The sequence below is a fragment of the Osmerus mordax genome, chromosome 20, assembly GCF_038355195.1.
Source record: "Osmerus mordax isolate fOsmMor3 chromosome 20, fOsmMor3.pri, whole genome shotgun sequence".
Taxonomy (NCBI): Eukaryota; Metazoa; Chordata; class Actinopteri; order Osmeriformes; family Osmeridae; genus Osmerus; species Osmerus mordax.
Genome location: NC_090069.1, coordinates 2,632,024 through 2,654,283, shown reverse-complemented (window position 1 = coordinate 2,654,283; position 22,260 = coordinate 2,632,024). Strand labels below are relative to the sequence as shown.

Here is a 22,260-nt window from a genome sequence, read left to right as displayed (position 1 = left end):
CCAAGACAAGGAACGCAAATAGACCAGATTTCTGTTCTGCTCTCAGATTGAGATTTCTAGACAGAAAAACGGATGTGTTCCAGTTATAACAAGGCTTCGCTGACCTCATCCCAACCTGGTAGGACATCTGGAAAGTTATGTAGCCCACAACCGATCCACAACAGAGAGATGTGAATCCACTGTGTATGCCTGAATCCCATTCTCCAAGGAAAAGAGCTTGTGTGAAACTGTTTGCTGTTGTCTCCCACTGGTGGACAGAAGCTGCAAGTGACATTCGGAAAGAAAATGGATGTACAATGAATTTAAATTCCTTTATATATTGAACATTATACAGTTTGGACCGATATCTCTGCATATAACAAATGTATGATTCTAAAGGCTGTTATGAATGTGATATTACTGAACTGTTCTCTGTTACACACAAGCAAACATTTCTCAAAGGTCATTTGGTGCTTCAAAACAATCCATGGTGAATATACTTAATGTATGTGTATACAGTACTGTTTTGCTTCTTAAAATACTTTAACATGTAAATATTTATCACCCAATTAGCTTTCACAAGACAACAAGATTTTCTTCAGACAATCACTTGAATGAAAGCAGGGGAGCGATTCGGTTGGAAGGTGGCAGATGTGGTCTTGTTGGCCCCACCCCCTCTGGCCCCGCCCCCTTTGGCCCCGCCCCCTCTGGCCGCCTCGTCGCAGACGTCCGGCTGGCCGCCGTTCTGATGTCCGTACTGGAAGCTGATCCTGAGCTCTCCCACCCGCGAGCGAGGCAGGATGTCTGGGATCCACTCGATCACAAAGGGGGGGCCTTCCTTCTGCTCCGCTGAGGAGGAGACTCCTACAGGAGACATGAAAAGATTTGGAACCTGACCCAGACCCAACCCAGCACCCAACCCAGGACCCAGCCCCAGGACCCAGCCCCAAGACCTAGCCCCAAGACCTAGCCCCAGGACCCAGCCCCAAGACCTAGCCCCAGGACCCAACCCAGGACCCAGCCCCAGGACCCAGCCCCAAGACCTAGCCCCAAGACCTAGCCCCAGGACCCAGCCCCAAGACCTAGCCCCAGGACCTAACCCCAGGACCCAGCCCCAGGACCTAGCCCAAGGACCCAGCCCCAGCCTCACTCACCCACTCTGAGAAAGGTACGTAGCTCCAGCGGTCGTATGGGCTGGGGGTGGGGCCTCTCCGTCCTGCTGGGGCCCTCGGGAGGGTCGGGGGGCGGCTCAAGGCAGCGGAAGGGAGAATAAGACCCATCGATGTTCCTCACAAAACTCTGGGTGAGCTCCAGAGGCAGCTGTGGACGACAGAGGGACAGAAGAACGTCAGGGTGGGTCCGAGAGGAAGAGAGGGGAGAAGGAGGAGGCCGATGTCAGGAAGAGAGAGAGAGAGAAAGATCACCTCCGGAGTGTCGAAGATGCGTTTGACCTGCATGAGATTGGTGATGTGCCAGGTGTACTTGGAAAATGAGCCCACGGGCAGAGAGTCGTTCCTCACGATTGCTGAGAGAGAGAGAGAGAGAGAGAGAGAGAGATAGAGAGAGAGAGAGAGAGAGAGAGAGAGAGAGAGAGAGGGAGAGAGAGAAAACAAGTGAGAGATGCGACATTTACTCATGACATTGAGTCCACTGGAGTATGCCGGATGCGCGCTCCGTCCCCACCTGAGGTTGCGTTGGGCAGCCGTCTCTTCTTGGAACCCAGAGAGAGGCGATGCTGCAGGGAGTTGAAGAACGCCTGGGGGATGTGAAACACCAGGGGCTCTGGCTTTCCTGAGGAGAAAAAACATCACCACCACATCTTCACTATCATCACCATCATCATAGTCCTCATCGTCACTTCTGGGAACTTGAGAAATGGGTTACCATCAAACTGATAGTGCATGGTCTGGTGGATCTTCTCGGTCACACTGGCTAGCCACTGCTGGAAGCCCTGGGTCACCTGCCGTTCGTCTACTGGCTGGCTGCTCCCTGAAGGACACATCGCACACACATTACACACACACACACACATCACACACACACATCACACATTACACACACACACACACACACATCACACACACACACACATCACACACACACATCACACATTACACACACACACACACATCACAAACACACACACACACATCACACACACACATCACATATTTTTGGTAATATTTGTATTTTTGTATTTTTATATTGTAATTTACGGCAACTTATATTTTATTGTATATTTAATTCTATTCTAATCCCACTTAGTACTGCTAGTTTATGTACCCTTAGTATAGTTAGTCCACATATTTAAATTGTAGGTATATGTTTATTGTATGCACCTTCCTGCCAAAGCAAATTCCTTGTCTGTGCAAACTTTCATGGCGAATAAATCCCTTTCTGATTCTGATTCTGACATCACACACAATAGGATTCTGAATGGAAAGTTTACATTTAAAAAGTTGCCAAATGGTTCCATTGACAAGACCAAAGTGATCTGTGTGTTTTGTCGTTGTGAACTGAGCTATCATCGCAGCACGTCCAGTCTGATATACCACTTGATGGCCAAGCACACAGCTGATGCGAATTCTCCGCCCCCTCGTCAAAGCCAGGCGATTGCAATGTTGTTTTCAATTTAAAAAAAACATTTGCACTAAGCAATCCGATCCACTTTTCCATGTTGATAAGAGCATTAAAATGAGAAAAAAATAATTGGACAAAACGAAATCAAGAGACATTTAGAATAGATAAAAATGTGCGATTAATTGCGATTAATTGCGAGTTAACTATGCCATTAATGTGATTAATCGCTATTAAATATTTGAATCGTTTGACAGCACTACTATTTACCTGTGATTGGCTCCTCCAGACGGGGTCTCTTTGTTTTATGAGCTGTGATTGGCTCCAGCTGCAGAAGTGGCTTGTCAGAGGAGCACAGGACAGCACCGCCAGATCCCGACTTCACACCTGATTCCATCAATGACAGACAGCAATCAAGCTCTTAACTGCAGTAACATTGCAAAGCTGTAAACTACAGTAACGTTTCAAATGAAAACAAACTCTGCCATACCGTTGGAGCTGTAATCGAGGAAAGCTGCAAACTCAGAGGACAGTTTGTCATCGCTGGTAAAGGCACACACACAGGCGTAGAAGTGGAAGCAGTGTTCTGGCGCGGTGGCGCCGAAACCGCAACGGGAGGGGTGCCCCTCCTCACTCCTCAACCCCCCTCTGGGGCCACCCTGACAGGCACAGTGGAACATAACCTGCTGCTGGCCCGGTCGCTCCTTCCTCTGGGCCTTCGGGGGCCCCGTGACCCCCGCAGGCCCCACAGTCAGGTGCAGCAGCCCCAGAGGGTGGCTGGGGCCTGAGTGGCATTTCACCACCATGGTGTCCCTGGACACTCGCTGGACCAGGGGTCCCGGAGACTCTGTGGCCAGCTTCCACAGCTCTTCTTGGGTGTCAACCGAGACAGGCAGCCCCTCTAGGACGGAGCTCTTCAGGGGCAGTGGGGTGGCCCGGTTCTGGCACTCGATGGCCTGCTTGATGTGGGCACAAGGGCTGTCTGACGACGAGCCCTGTTTAGAGATGTTGGGGAGAATGTGCTGCGATTGGCTCTGATTGGTCCTTTGACCTTGACGACAGGTGGGAAGGAAACAACGGCCTAGATTGACCCGCGTCAGCAGGGTCGCCCCGTCTCCCGTGGCGATGGCGGTATCCGTGGGAACCAGCTCCACAAAGCCTTGCTGGGTAGTGCCACTGCCCCTGCCTCTTTGGCAGACGGAGAACACCTGGACTCGTATACCTGAGTCAATCGCTTCTCCTCCCTCCTCTTCTCCTTCATCCTCCCCTCCACCACCACCATCAATCACCACCCTAACCACCTCTATCACGGCCCTCTTGGAGCTCCTGCCCCTCGCAACACACCCCCCGTCCTTGAAGACGATTCCGCAGGCCTTGTTCTTACAACTAAGACCGCGGGTGCCATTGTAAATGCCACACTGGGGGCATTTGCGGATGCCCCGGAGAGTGGCTTTGCCCAGGTTTGAGAGGAAGGCAGGGGTGGTGGGTGTATTCTTCCGGCTTTCTCGCTGCCTGGCTGCCAAGTTCGGAGGAGTCTGTACGGTTGGAGACGCTGTGCTGGGTGGGGAGGTCACGGATAACCCAGAGTCCATTTCTTTGTCTGACCCTCGCCGCCCAAAGGATGCAGCTGGGTTAATACGAATCCGGCAATAAGTAGAACAATGCCAACAGCAGAAAGTGCTTTTTCTTGCCAACAGCAGACAGTATTTTTGTTAGTTAATCCAAGCTATTTCTGAACCTAGTAGCCTATATCAATTTTTATTCAAAAGTTAGCTTTGAGTTTTCCCATGTTAAAGACATTGTAAAGCTTATAAGACACCTGTTATTCCAGTAAACGGACAGTTGGTTCACTATAGCTCTAGCTTGAGAAACATTCTCATTGCAACAATAATATTTTCATATTTTATTTACATCGCAATCCACATAGCTTGGCTCATGGAGGCTACGATTGGTTTATGTCATAATCATACCTGTGTTTCTAAATCATGAGCCGTCTCTGTATGGTCGAAATCAATTTTTATTCACCAAACCTCCTTTTTCTTTCGGCCGTCGCCATTCCTTCTTACATCCTTGTCTCCGCATTGCGCCTGTAACGAGGCTTGAGATTGGCTACCGAAATGATCACATGAGGAAAAGGATCGGCCTCTTCAAAGAAGTGAATCATGGGAACTGAAGTCCAGCTGCATCATCAGTCCATCTTTATACAAAAACAGTAAATATTACACGGCTTGAGAAATACCAATGTTGCGAACAAACAGGAGCAGTTTCCAAAGCAGTTAGCATCAGCATTTTAATGGGACAAAGCAAGAACACGTTATAGTAGCATCAACATAATATCCCCCCTCCCAAAAACACCTTCTCAAAACATCAGGTCTGAAAATATCCTTAGGCACTGCCTACTCTTTATGATAATTGGTTGATTAAAATGAAATTAACTCAAAATAAGGCAACACAATGGGTTTCATCCAACTCCATGGGGGCCACAGTGCAAAATTCTGATTCATTCAGGTTTTTTTGTCTGATACTATTTACTACATTTAAAAAAACACAAAAGTTTATATTTAAGTTTTATACACAGAATAACTTTAATTCTACATTACTTTTCAGTCTAGATCACTTTGCACTGCATAGCAATGCTGTTGGTACCCCCCCCCCCCTCCCCTTCCCCTGGAAGAATCAAATGTTGCACTGTCCCTACATAACCATGGACCAGCATTAAACAGTGATGCTAAAGCCAAAGTCTACTTTGAATGATCCCTGTTCCCTAACCCTCCCATCAAAAAAGCAAGCAAGCTTTCATAATTACGATTTTTTTCCTCTTTATACAGCGTCAGAACAATTGAACAGACTTGGTTTGGTTATTTACATACAAAACAGTTTACATAAGCCCTCCAAAAGAAATTTCCAAAGAAAAAAGTGGAATGCAAAACAATTCAAAATACCTAGATTTTGTGTAACATCAAATTTTGTGAAAAGGTAACCATGAGTAATAGTATTGTGCAATATTTGTCTGCCTTTAAAAGAAAAAAAACAGTGGCAGTAATCCCTGCAATTGGTTTAGTTGAGATATTGAAAATCTAATTTAAAAAAATACAACAGTTGACATCCATTTTTCATTTTTTTTATAAACAAATAAAAAAACAAAAAAGGTTCTTACATTTCACATGATTCCATGGTGTCATTGCTTAAACATTTATTTAAAATGACAGTCCCAAAACAAAAACAAAAGGCAAAGCTCGTTTCTTACGATATCAGCAGTTTGAAATCGCTCTTAACAAACCAACAAAAAAAGCTAATCCAAACGAAGTTGCTGTTTTTTTTTGTTGTTTTTTAAATCATGTGTTTTATTCATTTATAGTATTTTTAATTAAAAATGGCATAGTCCTTTCTGATTCATGAGTCAGTCAATCTGACACCAGGCCAAAGACCTAAAGGTTGTGTTCGTGTGTATGCGTGTGTGTATACATATATACGTGTGTATCTTATCCCAGGGCAGAGTAAACTCTCCCACCAAGCAACCATGTCTCCTCCATAAACTCAAATCAGGTTTTGAAGGGGGGGTGGGGGGGGGGGGGGGCTGGGGGCAGGGAGAGGTCAATCCCACCCACCTTCCCTGCCAGAGTTCTTAAATTGTGTTGTAAAATAGAGAGGGCACCCCCACCCCCTCTCCCTCCCTCCCCCCTCCAGCGTAGGATCCTTGTTGCCATGGTGAAGGTCAGGAGAGTGTGGCGTCCCCGCTTGCGGATCAGTGGGTGTGGTACCCGGCCGTGCCCATGCCAGACTGGTTGGCCATCACCGTCCCGTTGACTCCCTGGCCGGCCTCCACCACTCCTCCGTTACTGACGGCGCCCACGCCCGTCCAGCCTGCCCCGGTTTGTAGATGACTGCCGACAGCACACAACAAAGTTAGAGGACTGGTGGTGGTGGTGGGGGGGGGTGAGGTGTGTGTGTGTGGGGGATTAGCCAGAGTGAAGGGGAAAATGGTGAATAAAGAGACAGCAGAGTCAAGGTCAAAGGAAGGGAGGGTGAGGATGATGATGGGGGAGGATATCTCAGGAAGCTGCCAAGATTAAGGTCAATGAGAGGACAAACAGCACAGAAAACGAACGAGGGGGGGGGGGGGGGTCGTAAATGTCAGACGCCATTGAGGGACATTGAAGGAAGTGGAAAAAGGGGGATGGATTAACACAGGAAGAGGAGGAATGGATTGAGTTGTAGTGAGCTGCTACAACACAAAGGCGTAACCCAGTCTGCTGACACAACTGAGTACACTAAGACATCTACACTGAAACGGACATATCAACAGATTAAATTGATTACGCACAACATCACACAGGGGAGATTCGAACCTGATACCTCTTGATATTCAATCAGGCAAATTATCTCTGCTATTGAGCTATCCCATCCGGTAACCATAGAATTAAACGGGCGAAGGAGATCTGGGGAGATCCAGTGAGGTACTGACCTGAAGCCCTGCTGGTTCCAGGCCTGCCCGTAGACACCATAGGTGGGCACCTGCCATCCGTTGGGTACGTACTGGCCGATCTGCTGGGCGTTGCCGTACCACTGGCCCCACTGGCCGTACGGCTGAGCGGCGAAGCCCACTTTGTTCTGTTGCTTAAGGGGACCAAAAAAACACACCCCTTTAGCGATCGGCTAGTTAGCGAGATCAGAGGGGTAACGCTGGGTCGGCGGGGGGGGGTGGGAGGCACACACCTGGGGAACCTGCACCTGCTGCAAGGGGCTGACCATGTCAGTGGTCTCCTTGCCCCAGTAACACTTGACCACGTGGCCCTCGATGGACGTGCCGTTGACGGACACGATGGCGTGGGCCGCTCCCTCGTGGGAATTGAACCTGCGCGGGGAGAGGAGGGTCGTGTTTAGCTCGGAGGCGGTGGGGGGTTTTGTTGCTCACCCACACAGGTGTGCGTCGGGGTCCCCCGAGGGCTCACCTCACAAACGAGTAGCCTTTGTCCGGGAAAACTCGGATCTCCATGATTTGGCCGAAGGGGGTGAAGGTCTGTCTCATCAGTTGCTCTAGGAGACGACAAGAACATCACGTTGTGAGTATTTTCAGAGGCGGCGGTTACCAGAAGAGGAAACTACCAGCTGGGAGGGCGAATACGTGAAGAACGTAAACCATGAACACCTTGCAACAGTGTTTGGATTCACTTCATGGGGGGCATTGAGGCTGCTGTCTGACCTGTGAGTCCTGTTGTGACTCCTCCACAGTAGACAGTGCAGTTGCTAGGGCTGGACTGGTTTACCACCTCCTCGAACGACAGATGCTTGGTATTGGCTGCTTCACAGTTAAAAAAAACAAAACACACACACAAAAACAGTTGAGAAACAGTTGAAGCCACTCGCACTATGAAATTGGTATCAATAGTCCAATCCGGCAAAGGCCAACCATTAACAGAATTGATTTTTCGATACTTTTCCTCAAATTAATCATGTCTTTTTCCAAGTATGGATGCTTTCATTAGTCAAGTTCCAGTCTACAATCCATAAATGCTTCTTCTTCTTCTTCTTTTAATCTAAAGATGCACAGATCAGGCCGTTTCAAACACGGACTCGAGGTCCTCCAACTCACTCTCGTAGGTGGCTTTGGGAGCAGGGGGCTTTCTGGTCGCCCAGTTCGTCCTGATCTGTCTTCCTCCTAACCACTGGCCTCCCATCTGTTGGATGGCGTTCTCTGCATCCTGGACAGACAGCACCAAAACACTCTGCACTTAGCAAAGCCCGCCACACATCACTCGCACGTCTCCCGTCGCCACAAAGTTCATGTTGTGTACAAATATTTATAGATTTGAAAGACACACACACACAAAAAAAAAAAGAGCAGCGAAACTAAGACGTGGATTTCGGGTTTTGGATCCCGTTTCTCCTTTGCTACATCGAAATTTAAGTCCATCACCACAAGAGATTTTGTAAGAAATGTAATATGCAGCGTGGACATTTCTAGACTACCAGGAAGACTGAGGGAGAATACTTTCTTCTTCAGGGATACGTGCAAGCGATTTCTTCCAGCACAGCAGCTGGCTTAGAGGGTACACTTACCCATTTGTTGAAGAAGGAGACAAAGCCATAGCCTTTGGACTTTCCGGTGGCCATGTCTTTTACTACGCGGGCATCGCTGTTAAGACAAGACAGATGACGCACTGTTAGCCGTGGACAGACAGAACAACAGAGGCCTCTGGCTACAGGCCAGAACCTCCATCTTGTAAACAAAGAGGCCAAGACCTTATTGATTTATCCCCGATGTGTGTAAAAAGAACGATTACGGCATGTTTTTTCGGTTGAAATATGACACCTCGGAGAGTGCTGAAGGAACACGCAGAGGAGCGGCGACCGTAGAGAGCACTTACGATATCCTGCCGAAGGGAGCGAAGGCAGCCTTGATGTCGTCGGTCGTAATTTCAGGACTGAGGTCGCCGACAAAGACGTGGAAATGATCTAGCGAGGGAGAGAGTGGGATTTTGACTTTGCGAGCCGAGCTCTCGTCAAGCGCTGCAAACACATGTTTTTATCTTTAGGGAGTCAGGTGGCTGAGCGGTGAGGGAATCGGGCTAGTAATCTGAAGGTTGCCAGTTCGATTCCTGGCCGTGTCAAATGACGTTGTGTCCTTGGGCAAGGCACTTCACCCTACTTGCCTCAGGGGGGAATGTCCCTGTACTTACTGTAAGTCGCTCTGGATAAAAGCGTCTGCTAAATGACTAAATGTAAATGTATCTAGATCGTGTCTAGGTGACAGAAAACACGAGGGATACTCACTGCTTGTGTCCTTCTTCTGGCTGCTTGGGGTTGTTGCCCAATTGACCTTGACCTCCTGCCAGAGAGAAAGAAGAAGAGAAATAGAGAGGGGGGGGAGAGGAGGAGGGGGGAGAGAGAGAGAGAGAGAGAGAGAGAGAGAGAGAGGGAGGGAAGATGAAGTGAAAGGTACGCCAGGAGCTGGACAGCACACGAATGTCAGCTTGCCGATTAGAGGTCTTGTCACACACCAGTGAAGAAGAGAATAGAGGGAATTCCTGTTCACACTCATAACTAAGCACAATTCAGTCTCCGGCTAGTCAAACTTTAGAGCAAAACTCTAGGATGTAAAAAGGTCCAAGTAACAAGGGACTTACAAACAAGTGAATTTTACGAACTTGTAATACTCCTCAAATGGTCCTTCATTACCTGTTGAGGATAAAATATTTTCAACTGAATGTGTCTTTATTGAAAATCTCTCTTATTTGGATTCTTTATGCAAAGGAATTTGCAAAAGAACACAAGACAGGTATAAGGAAGGGGTAAAAGAGCATTATTTGGAACAGGGAAAAGGATGCCACTTCTAAACACACACACACAACAGTGCCAAATCTAGATATGCCATAGGTACCTATATGGCTGTTCCTTCTGTTCTGAAAATGACGTTCTGCCTATGGAAACACGTGACAAGCTTTCACTTTGTAAGGTAAGAGGAAAAATAGAATACCACTCATCAATGTGGCTGTGAGATTGATTTCATAACTCATCCAATATATATATTGTACTGGTGAGAGTTCGCATGTATGATCACGCAAGAAGGGAAACCATTTGTCAAGTTTACAGAGGAATGGAGTTGCTTTAAAATGAATGTACTAAACAATGCAATCAACTATAAACCGAAAGGATCTAGTATCAGTGACTAAATATAAAAAGTCTCCTCTGAGGTGAAATCGTGGCTTGTCATTAGAGTTCAAATGACAGATTTCTGCTAAAATATCCAGCCAACCTATTACAAGAAACCGACAGTGCACCCCAGACAACACCTAGGGAAACTCCATCATACTTACTTGATTTACGAGACAAGACTGTGTACAATATGCTGATTCAACCTTCATTCGGATTGAATGCATGTCCAAAAACAACCAATTGCCTCAGCCGTTTCCAACACCCGGCTCAAAAAACAGTCTACTACTGTGCTGTGGCACTGAATGGGCGCTGAACATCTGCCGCAGTCCGTATTCCCATCCAAACTGTTCAGTGTCTTGTGGTGAGTCAGGTGGCTGAGCGGTTAGGGAATCGGGCTAGTAATTCAGTTCGATTCCCGGCCAAATGACTTTGTGTCCTTGGACAAGGCACTTCACCCTACTTGCCTCGGGGGAATGTCCCTGTACTTACTGTAAGTCGCTCTGGATAAGAACGTCTGCTTTTTTTTTTTTTTTTTAAGTGTGTGTGTGTGTGTGGGGGGGGGGGGGGTCAGAGGTCGATTTCAACAGGTCACAAGAAGTCGCCTCTTCTTTTAATTAGATTCTTACCGCCCCACCGCCCGCCTGCCCACCAACCCCAGCCCCGGCCAACTCACCCAGTAGATACGATAGCTTACCTTACCCATTATTTTACGACCGTTCATTGCTGCGAGTGAGGCGGCAGCGTGTCTATGCTCGTAGAACTCCACAAAGCAGTATGGGTCATTACCTGCCGTCTGGAAGGGAAAAGACACAACAGACTTCACCACGGTGGACAGAGCAAACAGGGAATGTCGGTGTGCTTCCCCCCCCCCCCCCCCCCCCCCCCCCCCGCTCCCCCCCCCCCCCACACACACACAAAAAAATAGGTTAAAACGGTTCTATTCACAGGTTGAAAGGCTGGTGAACTCACGTCTACTATCATTTTACAGCTCTTGCAGGGTCCGATCTGGCCGAACAGCTGCATGATTAGGGCTTCCGTCACATCCCGGGACAGGTTCCCCACATACCTGCGTGCGCACACACACACAAACAGATTAGAGATGGTTGGCAGGATGTGACAGTCAGTAAATTACAGTAACTTCAGGAACTACTAAAAAAAGGACTAGCCCAGTGGAGGCGATCAGGTGCTCATCACGTAACTCATCTCATCATCAAACTCGAATAACCTGATTGCCCGCATCGACATGGCACGTCAGTGCACCTCATGGAGTTATATCTGTTATGAATTTAGCAGGAGATCCATAATCTCACATGCCAGTCAACAATGTCTGACATCTAGCTGCATGCACCTTTTCGCATAGGGCTGACCAGATGTGGCCTTGAAACCACGTTTATGTAGCCTAGTCTAGGTTATTGCAAGATAACTAGTCAGATGCATTGATATACGGCCGAACTGACACATATTGAAACGAGGATTCGTAGACAGCTGAGAAATTAAAGCTACTTCGAGCGAGGAGAACATTGCAGGCGAACCTGCGCGGTGTTACTCTGACGGAGGCAAAACGCTGGCTAGCAGTTTAGCAATAATAGCAACATTCTTCCTATAATTGTATATGAAACATGCTCGTTCAAAGGGCACCCTCTATAAATAAACTGTGTGGTCAAAATTCTAAACAACAAAATCTAAAACTACCTTTCTTGAGAATTCTGGAAGTGGTGGAAATTAGCTACAGCAAACACTAGTCTTTGTCTCAATCAAGAACGGACACGTCTGACATGTTTCATGGTGCCGCTGTATAGCATGCTAGCTAGCTAGCCAACAATCTAGCGAGCTAGCTCAATGTTGACAAGTGACACGAGGGAGCTGGCTAGCCGCTACAGTAATACATATGTGTAAAAATGCATTCCTTAACCAATGTTTAAAGGGCAAGAAACACACACCAGTACCAACATTATGCAACACCGTAAGAGTTCCTTTGACTGCAACAGTGGATAACGTTGCGTGGCCATTCCAACACACAGGCTAACGAGAGGTTTCGTATGTTAGCTGACATTTGCTTCATTACTGTAACCTGTTAAGCACTCAATCTAATCTTAGTTACGTTCTGTCAACAAATCACACACAGGGAGACCTTGAAGATCTACACAAACGGCAACACAATCGCCCTCCGAGATAAAAAATAAAACGAAATAGTCAGTAGAGCTCGCTAAGCCTGGTTGGCAATTAGCTAGCTAGCTGCTAACATTACTGCTGTTCATACATACAGGGTCTTGGGTTGTTCGTCGTCCATCATATTTTCCGACCAAACGAGAGACCGAACCCTGAGATAAAAATCTACGAGTATCGTATTCTGTGATGGCCTTGGATTCTCACTCTGGTCCCCTGCGTTTCTTATATTATTTGAACACTATCCAACGTTATTTTATTGCGCAGTATTTTGCTCCGCCACCCAAGCTTACTCCGATTGTGAACAATAGAAAGGCGACATAAGATGGCGGAGAAACCGGAGCGGATACTCGGCTTCGCATGCGCAGTATAGGAACGGTGAGGTCTATTCGTTTTGTCTAATCAGTGCCGGCCCAAAAAGGCACTATCGATTTCATAACTAACTCATAACTCAATTTCGAAAACTTTTCAGACGTTTTAGATTATAAAAATGTGATCACGAAGATGGTTAGCTAGGTAAAATATTACGTCATGAATCAGGATTAAGTGACGAATTAGTAGTTATTTAAACCCACCTGTACATTATCACTTTTTTATTTGTTTTAGGCCGCATGAGCCCATTTGATGGAACCCTGGCATCGCAGATTCCTTTTGATTCCCAGGCGACATTGATAGTGTAGAAATACTTTCTTTACAACAGCCGCAAAAGAATGGAACCTTTCAGAGCAGGCTGACCAAAACGATTGCATGCATCTACTCATTTAAATTACATCAAATAGAAAGCACGAGTTTTGCATATGATGGCTAAACTAAATACGTTCATACTTGCTCGTAGGTTTTAACGGTTTGCTTGTCTGCCTATCTAAATCAAAGCCCTCTCAGAACTTGTATCAAATAATATGTCGACAGAGTGGCCAAAAACTCGTGCGCCGCCCGGGAATCGAACCCGGGTCGCAAGAATGGGAATCTTGCATGATACCACTACACCAGCGGCGCTCTGATATAACCGGAGATCTCTGTTTATAAATAGATCTCATACGTTAAAAAAGGTGCAATCGCTTTAACATTTTATAAAGTTTGTTTAATCAAATGCTAAACGGATGTTTTTATTAATAATTTATTATTTAATTCATACAAACAAACCAATTTCAATCAACCTAACAATTGATGCTCAGTGTTGTGTCAGGGTAGCAAACTGATTTTTAAACACTGCATTATATGTAATTGGTTAAAGATAACACACAGATAATACAAATTTTAAAGTGCCACTTTTGCTCATTATGTAAAACAAATATTCAAAATGTCATTCCAGAAAGTCATTAGGTCTTTTTCCCGCTCTGGGCATTTCCCCCTCATCTTGGACAGACCTTCTGGTCAGTGACAAGTTTCTCCATCCTCTTAATCTTCCGCTTGTTCTTGGGCATAGGCTTGTCATACATGCCATTTCTCAGCAGGTGTTCTTTACTGTGGTGCACTTGGGCTCCGTGCTGCAACTGGAAGGAGCAGAGAGCATTCAACGGCTTCAGCAGAACCTGGACAGAGAGGAGGAGACTTTTTAGAAAAACGGTCGTAACTAAATCACTCAGCTAGAAGACTATCTGTACCAGCCTCTCTGCAGACTAAAAACCACGGTTGGAAGGGCATTCCCATGTGCTTTATTTCCCCCCCAACAGGTTTTTTATTGTTAATTTAATTGTGTCGGTTCTTATTATTATTGTATATTATTTTTTATGATTGTACCTTTTACTGTAGTGCTTTTAGTGTAAGAACGGCACATTACAAATAATGTGTTTATTTCCCCCCCCCCCAACAGGTTTTTTATTGTTAATTTAATTGTGTCGGTTCTTATTATTATTGTATATTATTTTTTATGATTGTACCTTTTACTGTAGTGCTTTTAGTGTAAGAACGGCACATTACAAATAACATGTATTGTTATCCTTCTGTTCTGGAATTCCTTCACAAAGGTCAGTTAGTGATATACCTGCTGGATGTCCTTGTTCCTCTCCAGAATGGATAAGCTAACAGCAGCACACTCTAGGGTGGACAGGCAGATATTTGTTGGTTGTGTACGAATGACATACTGGCTGGAAAGAGCCTTACTGAGCTGCACCTGGGGAGGGAAAATCACAAAATAAACAGACAGCCTTTTTAGGGTTTTCTTTTGTTTCTGTACCACAGGTAAGTACAAGTGCAGAGAGATGCATTAGAACTTTTCTTGACATCTGAGCGGCAAATCTTTTAATGCTTCCCCTCACTTCACATCTGAAAAGGTTTCTCTTCCCGCTAATCCAGAACAAACGTTTTCAATCCTATATTCTAAATCCCACAACTGAAAATAGCGCAGACATTCAAGCCATGAATAGGCACACGCTGGATGTGTCAAGGCATACCTGTCTAGGCAGGTGAAGCATCGTGTTTCTGAGAAACATGTCTTTGGCCTGGCTCCAGGTACCATCTATGATGATGACATTGTGTCCTGGTGTTTCCAGGTCTTGATGTTCCTGGGTCTGAACCAGCTCCTCCAGATTCTGAGCATCTGGACCAGGGTACAGAATCAGGGTTCTGCTATCCTTGCACACTGCTGCCAAGTCTGGGTTTCTGAAGGGAAAAGGGTGTGTTGTGTGAGAGTGGAAGGGATCAGAATCATATTTTAAATGTGTAACACAATTTGAATGTGTATGAGGTAAGAGAATACTTTCCAGTAAAGTACAGGCCATACACGCTCTAAACAAGTGTTTAATAAAATCTTACAAACCTTTCTTCATTGAACCTCCTTCCGATCAAAACTTTACATTTTCCAGGAGGCAAACAGGCAGCAAGCAGGGGGACTGTACGAAGCACTCGACTTTCCTGAAAACACAAAAAAACTGTTATAATTGCAGCTCCCATGTAAAGCGAGAATAGCTTACTTAAATAAAACGGCCATAAAGAAAACATTTGTTTTTACCTCGGCCGGGTGCTGCACAATGTACAGACATGTAGAGACCTCAAGGGGGTGTACTGGCAAGAACGGACAAAGGCATACTTTCTGTGGACGACTGACAGGAGAGGGGAAAAGGGGAATGAATGAAGCTTGTAGACAGCATCAGACAACAGAATCGGTAAATACACTTAGTCTTTTTAACCTCTGGCCTTCAAAGGTTAGGTAGGTACAAACAAAGACATTGCAAAGTGTAGTGTTGGTTTTTAGCTATAGTATTCCTCCACAATGCAGGTAGTCACCAAAATCTTACCAGCATCGTAGACATGTGGGGCGCCTCTCACAAACTTCTACCGGCAACGCAGCCAGATCCTCGAATCCGTCCACTTCTACATCTTGCAAGGACCGGGTATCACACAAATTAGCAGATTTATCGGAATCAGAAGGGTCATTTAATGAAATATCCGACATACAATTGCATGTTGTTTCCATCTCTCACTGTGAAGACTAATAGACTATTGCCATTCGTGTATTTGGGTGGGTTCCGAATGTGACTGTAACCGATATGGTGAATGTATATTGCCCCCTTTTGGTCTGGAGTTAAACAGTAAAGCAGTATTTTTTATCTGACAGCGAGATGGCACTGTAGTTAAACTAAAATTGTAATGGAAAGTCAGAAAAACATCTGTACTTGCAATAGGCTTAGGAAAACCAACCATAAAATATACCAACATACCAATACAATACCTATTTCAGTCAACAGGAGATATTAAAAACTTTCTGTTGCTGCTTGGCAAAGGGTTATTTTCACAACTTTTGTCCTTCAATGGCATGCACAGTGGGAGAGAAGTTGCAGTCTGCTGGTCAAGGTGGTGGTGTCAGGCTCAAAGCCAGAGAGGGTTATTTATAACTGTCTTTATGGAGTCAAGAGGAGGGGGGATCTTAAGATCCAACATTACTCTCCCCAATCTCTTTTCCCTCTCGTCTGTCTATCTGTTTCTCTCTCTCTCTCTCTCTCTCTCTCTCTCTCTCTCTCTCTCTCTCTCTCTCTCTCTCTCTCTCTCTCTCTCTCTCTCTCTCTCTCAATCTCTGTCTTTGTCTCTCTCTCTGTCCCTTCCTTCCTCCCTCCCCCTCTCTCTCTCTCCATCCCACCCACCCACCCACCCACCCTCCCTACCTCCTCTCTCTCTCTCTCTCTCTCTCTCTCTCTCTCTCTCTCTCTCTCTCTCTCTCTCTCTCTCTCTCTCTCTCAGCAACCTTCAGCAACACGCTCAGGCGAATGTAAAGGCTGAGACCACCAGCCCCAGTCTTCCTCTCCCGGGGCCGTCTATGTGAGTGGCTACTCTGCTTTTAACGATCCTCTCCATTTCCTCTACCAGCAGCCTTCCCTTCAGGATACATTCTTCCCTATTGCTCTTCCCCCGACCATTGACACACACGGAGGAGATAAACCTTCAGGTGTATGTCCAGTACCTTCTGCTCAGAAGAATCTGAGACAAACACCCATCCAATGAGATATGGTTAGAATACTGTTGATTGTACTGACGGGAATAGGGTGGGAATTATATTTTTAATAGTAACATACAAACACAGAGAAATATTTATTGAGATCAAATTTGTACATGTGCCATATGCGTCGTATGAACGAAGCAGTTTTGGCAGAGGACTTTTTGTTATCTTTTCTGTAAGAAACTTAATCGACATAAAACCACGTTTAAATTGCGATTAATCATATTTTCATTAGATTTTGGGCTTAATTTCCTCTAACTATTTCCCGCGGAAAATAGTTAGAGGATGATGCATCGTCCATGCTGTCTGTCTGGCTCAGCCTTAGAAGCCACAGGACTATTTCCTGAGTCTGTTTTAGCTGATTCAGTTACGCCAGCCCCTCCTTTCTCTGGCTCAACCTCTGTTTCAGCTGATTCGGCCGATTCGCTCTCTGCTGTTTCTAATGTAGCATCTCCTTCAGCCGGTTCTCCGTGACAGTTCTCCTCTTTCCGTTCCACCTCGACCTTCTCCTCCTCAGGAGGAGAAGACCCAGCCCCTGCTGTGTCACGGTTCTCTGTTTCCTGGTTGCTTTCCTCGCCGTCCACCGGCTCAGTCTCCGACGTCCGAGTCACCTGCCCTTGGTCTGTATCGTCGTTATCTGCTATGGGGAGCAATGCATCTTGGGAAGGGGCAGGGGGCGATGATGACACGTCCACCTTTTCTGTCTCATCTCCATCCCCCTCTCCCTCGTCAGCAGTTTCAGCCGGCGAAGCTTTTTCTTTCTCCTCCTCCCTCTGCTCCTTCCCTTCAACCCCCTCTCCCTCCTCTGCAGTTTCTACGGGGGACAGAGGGGTTAGGTCCAGAGTAGCCTTAGGAGCTGTGGTCTTTCGTCTGGGCGGGGCTACCAGCTTGAGGGGCTTCTGATTGGTTATGCCGCCGTCAATCTGAGAAGGTGGTTGTTGTTGTTGAACTTTCTTATTAGGGAAGGCTTTACCCTTCTGACCTGGAGCGATACACTTCTGTGAGATTGCCGGGATCCCAGGCTCCTCAGGAACGCTCGTCTTACCGACCCCTTGTGTGGAAGACTCTGAGCTTGGTTTGAGTGGCTCATCTGCCGGTTGTGTGTTACCATCCTCCGCGAGAGCTTCCCCTGGCACGTCGACCTGAGTCTGAGGAACCTCCAGGGCATTTGTGAGGTCTTTTTCTTCGGCTTTCACTTCCTCCTCGGTCACTTCTGTGGCATTTTCCTCCGATAACAACGGGGGGAACGGTTCGACGTTGCAAGGAGAGGAGCTGGCGCTCGTCCTGAAAAAATCTGTTATTTCCTCTTCAGTTTCTGGCATGTCTCCTTGTGTTTCTCCTTCGGGGGGTTGTGAGAGAAGCTTGTGTGCATTTTCAGTCCACTTCTGAAGCCTCTCCTCTTTGATGCGGCGTTCCTCGTCTGGTTCCATGTCCATGACTGGTGTTTCGTCCTTCAGGACGAACTTCTCCAGGTAGCCCCTGGCCTCTCGGTCTGACTGTCTGCTGTGGAAGGACCTTTCAGAGGCCAGGCTCTCTGCATCCTCTTCCTTCTCCCTACTCCCTACGGCCTCTTCATACAAGTCCGTGTACAGGAAGGCCATAGCCTTGGGCTCATCCAGAAGAGCGGGATCAATGATTTTAGGGGGTCCCGGAGAGAGGAAGATGGGGGTTAGGACATCTTCCTGGCTACCAAACAGAGACGAACCACTCTTTTTCAGAGGAGACTTGGAGAATGCACTTTTGTCACGGTTGCCATTCTCCTCTCCCTCAAGAAAGCTGCCGATGTCATCCGTGCCCCCATAGAACACCTCATCCAGATGATCGCTGGCGATTTCATCGCCACTGACGGCCACTGCGCCGCTCTGGTCTCGAGTCATGGGAGCACTGGTATCTCTGGGCTGGTCTTGGTCTTCACCTGCCTGGTTCTCTCCTCCGGCCCCCTCTAAGGTCACAGCAGCCGGGGCTCCTGGGGCTGCCTCTGCATCCATCAAGGTAAACGTTTCAAAGTAGTCTGTGTCGATTTCTGCTCCTGTCCTTGGAGGTTTGGCCACTGGAGCCCCTGGTGGATCTGTCCCGTCGGGCCTAGCGAGGTGTGAAGCCCCAGGGGAACCCAGGCTCTGGACTCCACCTGGCTCCGTTGGTGCCTGCCCCGACACCGTCACGCCAATGCAAGGGTCAAACACTTCATCGCTGTCTATGTCAGTGGGTTTTGCCACGGGGGTCTCCTCCAGGAATGACAGATTGTCCTCCATTGCTTTGCTTTCTTCCTCGTCCACCGACGCCAGCTTTGGCGGGACCACGATGTTGAGGATTTCGGAGCCCTCGGAGACGAGCCGGAACAGGCGCTGATCCTTCTCTTCCCGGGTGTCGGCCGCTCCCTCCTCCGCCGCTTCTCCCTCGCCTTTCACGTTGGGCAGAGAGACCCCCACCAGCTCTGGCCTCGCGGCGACTCCCTCAGAGTCCTCAGGGTCCACCAAGGGCGTCTCTCTGTCTGCCCGGCTCCTGCGTCCGGCGTCCCTCTCTCTGGTCCTCTTCCTCCTGACGATCTTGTCCTCGTCCATGATGAAGATGATCCTGCCTGCGACTCCGGACCCCGGTGTGACAGACCTCTCCGTGGCGGAGGAACAGAACTCCAAAGAGCTGCTGCGGCCGTCGGACACCCAAGGGGTGGAGGAGCGACTGGGGGTGGTCTCCCATTGGATGCCGCTGTCTTCGCCCTGCACGGTTACCATGGAGAAAGAGGGGTCCATCATCAGACACTGAAGCTTAGGCCGGATGGTCGAATCATGGACGGCCTCTCTTAAACTGGGAAAAGAGAAGCACATTATATTTATACAAGTACAACAACGGTAGTGAGGTTAAAGTGTTAGTAAGGAAAAAGGAGCCAGGCCAAATAGAAAGCCCACACACACACACCCACTCACACACACGCTCACACACACACTCACACACACACACTCACACACACATCTCTTTCTGCTCCTCTTTCCCTCTGTCCTTGTCTTTTACGGTTAGTACATGTAGCAAGAGTGTTTGGAAACATACACAGGCATTTGCTCAGTGGCTATCAATCACTTAATAACACCGTAATTTCCAATGGAATGCCATGTCACACAGTATTGTAGACATTATCACCCACAATCTTCAGGGGTGAGATGAATGAGAGGTTACAACTAAACTAAAACTGCTATTATTATGCGTCTAGATACACAGGAACAAAAGAACCAAATAACAATCAAGAGAACGGAATAAGGTGCAATACATTTTCTTTCTTTACATGTGTAAGAATGAAAAAAAAAAGGTTTAGTTTGTGTTTAAAGAATGATGTAGACTGTTACCTGTTACTTAGGTCCTCCACTTCATCACTGATTTCTCTGCCTTCCTCCTCTGATATTGCCACACCCTGTAGCATTGTCAACTGAGGATCTGCATCTATCCTTACACATTCCTCTGACAAACTGGTATCCATTTTTGAAAGGTCTTCTCATCTAATTCCTTATGGCTTCTCACTCGAGCTCAGCAGCGTTGATGGCGCTCTAAAAGCAGCTTGCTCTGAGATTTCTTGCTCAGCGTGATCTTGAAATAGATAGCGAGGCATCCAGTGTTTCATTTGAGTCGTCGACAACATGGACATGGGAGTTTATTCATCATCAGTTTACCCAGACACATCTATGCAGAATGTCGTGGAGAGCAATTAAATGCCATTGCTGGAATTCACTCATCTCTTTTCTTGAAGGAGAAGATCATTGCAAGCCAGGTTTAATAGCCTCAACATTATGCAGTAGTAGCACTATCTTTGGAAAAAAAACACTCTTGTTTCTTGCCAGCTCTAAAAATAACTATTGTATCCAATGGCACAAGGATGTTTCCAGTCTGTCACGAAAACCAAGGGTCATTTAAGGGGTGATTATTGATAAAGGATCATGGATGCCAATCAAACTTGGCAGCACCATAGCCCACAATAAATAGATTATAGAGGTGAGAGGATCTGGTTAAGAGTCTTCACACTCATGCAAAACATCTACTTCTCTCTTGATTGCTCTGCCTTTCTCTGTTGCTCAACATGTACAACAACCATACATCAATCTATTAATATAGTTGATTTAAAAACAACTAGAATCCTTTAGCTTGTGAAAGACTCCTTTGGATAGGACGTCAGAGTGTCACCTGCCCGTATCCATCTTCTTCTTGTAACGTGACACACACACTGGCCTGGGAATGCCGGAGTTCGGAGGGGTGGACTGGGTACTATTGCTACGCACGAAAAGGTATCACTCTCCGGTAATCATCTTTGAGTGAAATACATTTGCTGTAACAGATACCAAATCTGCTCACGTCATTCCGCCCAACCACAAAGCTTGACCACATGCCGGAAAAATCTAAACCGCTCGAACAGGATAGAACGTTCACAGTCATCCTGGAGCCAACAGATCAGGCAACATGAAACTTTTTTGGATGGTTTCAATGACTGGGGGGGGGGGGGGGGGGGGGCTGGATTAAATAACAGTGTGCCCGTGGTGTGGAACAAATTTGACAGGCTCTCACGTGGTGTTGATGTTGGTTCAGGCTAAAAACAGGCATCCCTGTACCGGTGTCAATACAAGGGCCCGATGACTCTCTTCCCCTCCGAGACCTATTGCCATGCCAACACACTCACTCACCAAGTTGTAATGTCCTACCAGCAAAGAGCCAATTTAAAAATACATGCACCAGCACCAAAACAAGGCCCAAATGACTCATTTTAACAGTGCATCCATTGCTCTTTTCGGGAAAGTACATGGAAATGAGGGTGGAAGGAGAAAACATTTGAAGGTTGCTATGGTGATTTTAAATTGTAATTATGTTGATGCTAATAATGTCCCTGACATCCAAACTCTTATGTGCTTAGCATTTGAATTTAAAGCCATTCTAGCCTGCTCCTTCGTTAATTTAATGTGAGACCACACCAGTATATTGTACATTTTACGGTTGGTGTTGTGCAGTCGAAGATTCAAATAATGTGGTTCTTTGCCTCAGTATCTAGGTATGTAATTGTATGTAATTGTCAACTTCATTATGTTCTGATCCCGTCTGGCATGCTGCGAATACTGACATCTTATGTCCACAAGGTGGCCGTCATCAATTGCAAAAGGAATCTTTGGCATGAATAGGTCGGTTTTAATTGCAGTGTGATACTTATTTAATATAATATATATGTATTATATGAAAACCAAAATAATATTACTATATCAGGGTTGAGTATCAGGGGATTTTTTTTCAATATGTAAATATATGTTTCTTTATATTACATTATTAATCATATATCTTTGTAAGGATGCTAAAGATGACTTATCTCTCATCGCGTCAGATTTTAAAGCATGACGTTGATACGGAGGGTGGCGTGATGACGTTGGCCAATTTACCGCTTTTGGTGAACAGAGGACTAACAGACTCCGAGGTAATGAATGGGA

The 22,260-nt window shown here is 46.5% G+C and overlaps 4 protein-coding genes and 1 non-coding gene across 7 annotated transcripts; all 5 read right to left on the bottom strand.

The window, feature by feature from the left end:
* Positions 1 to 319: 319 nt before the first annotated feature.
* On the bottom strand, positions 320 to 5,210 carry c20h2orf42 (chromosome 20 C2orf42 homolog). Its single transcript, XM_067258015.1, has 7 exons — positions 3,047 to 5,210; positions 2,827 to 2,943; positions 1,864 to 1,968; positions 1,663 to 1,770; positions 1,404 to 1,504; positions 1,134 to 1,299; positions 320 to 843 (listed from the first exon to the last, which is right to left on the bottom strand). Exons 1-7 carry the CDS (start codon positions 4,146 to 4,148, stop codon positions 578 to 580), a joined length of 1,965 nt encoding a protein of 654 aa, XP_067114116.1. The 5' UTR covers positions 4,149 to 5,210; the 3' UTR covers positions 320 to 577.
* A 3-nt stretch (positions 5,211 to 5,213) lies between these two features.
* Positions 5,214 to 12,697, bottom strand: tia1 (TIA1 cytotoxic granule-associated RNA binding protein). Of its 3 annotated transcripts, none has more exons than XM_067258017.1 (12): positions 12,477 to 12,697; positions 11,182 to 11,278; positions 10,907 to 11,005; positions 9,331 to 9,385; positions 8,925 to 9,012; positions 8,617 to 8,692; positions 8,150 to 8,258; positions 7,760 to 7,858; positions 7,509 to 7,593; positions 7,273 to 7,411; positions 7,022 to 7,173; positions 5,214 to 6,440 (listed from the first exon to the last, which is right to left on the bottom strand). In XM_067258017.1, exons 1-12 carry the CDS (start codon positions 12,503 to 12,505, stop codon positions 6,302 to 6,304), a joined length of 1,167 nt encoding a protein of 388 aa, XP_067114118.1. In that variant the 5' UTR covers positions 12,506 to 12,697; the 3' UTR covers positions 5,214 to 6,301. The 3 variants fall into 3 exon arrangements, with proteins under 3 accessions (XP_067114118.1, XP_067114119.1, XP_067114120.1); XM_067258018.1 differs by having other exon boundaries at positions 7,760 to 7,855; XM_067258019.1 differs by lacking the exons at positions 5,214 to 6,440; positions 7,022 to 7,173; positions 7,273 to 7,411 and having other exon boundaries at positions 7,505 to 7,593; positions 7,760 to 7,855.
* A 606-nt stretch (positions 12,698 to 13,303) lies between these two features.
* trnag-ccc (transfer RNA glycine (anticodon CCC)) lies at positions 13,304 to 13,374 on the bottom strand. Its single transcript has one exon. It is a non-coding gene; the product is annotated as a tRNA-Gly (tRNA).
* Positions 13,375 to 13,526: 152 nt separating this feature from the next.
* On the bottom strand, positions 13,527 to 16,013 carry dtwd2 (DTW domain containing 2). The gene is made up of 6 exons (XM_067258469.1): positions 15,615 to 16,013; positions 15,329 to 15,419; positions 15,137 to 15,231; positions 14,772 to 14,979; positions 14,363 to 14,491; positions 13,527 to 13,910 (listed from the first exon to the last, which is right to left on the bottom strand). Exons 1-6 carry the CDS (start codon positions 15,791 to 15,793, stop codon positions 13,731 to 13,733), a joined length of 882 nt encoding a protein of 293 aa, XP_067114570.1. The 5' UTR covers positions 15,794 to 16,013; the 3' UTR covers positions 13,527 to 13,730.
* Positions 16,014 to 16,852: 839 nt separating this feature from the next.
* On the bottom strand, positions 16,853 to 20,527 carry si:ch1073-398f15.1 (cardiomyopathy-associated protein 5). Its single transcript, XM_067258308.1, has 2 exons — positions 20,149 to 20,527; positions 16,853 to 19,615 (listed from the first exon to the last, which is right to left on the bottom strand). The coding sequence occupies exons 1-2, from the start codon at positions 20,277 to 20,279 to the stop codon at positions 17,089 to 17,091; spliced, it is 2,658 nt and encodes an 885-aa protein (XP_067114409.1). The 5' UTR covers positions 20,280 to 20,527; the 3' UTR covers positions 16,853 to 17,088.
* Between the last annotated feature and the right edge of the window lie 1,733 nt (positions 20,528 to 22,260).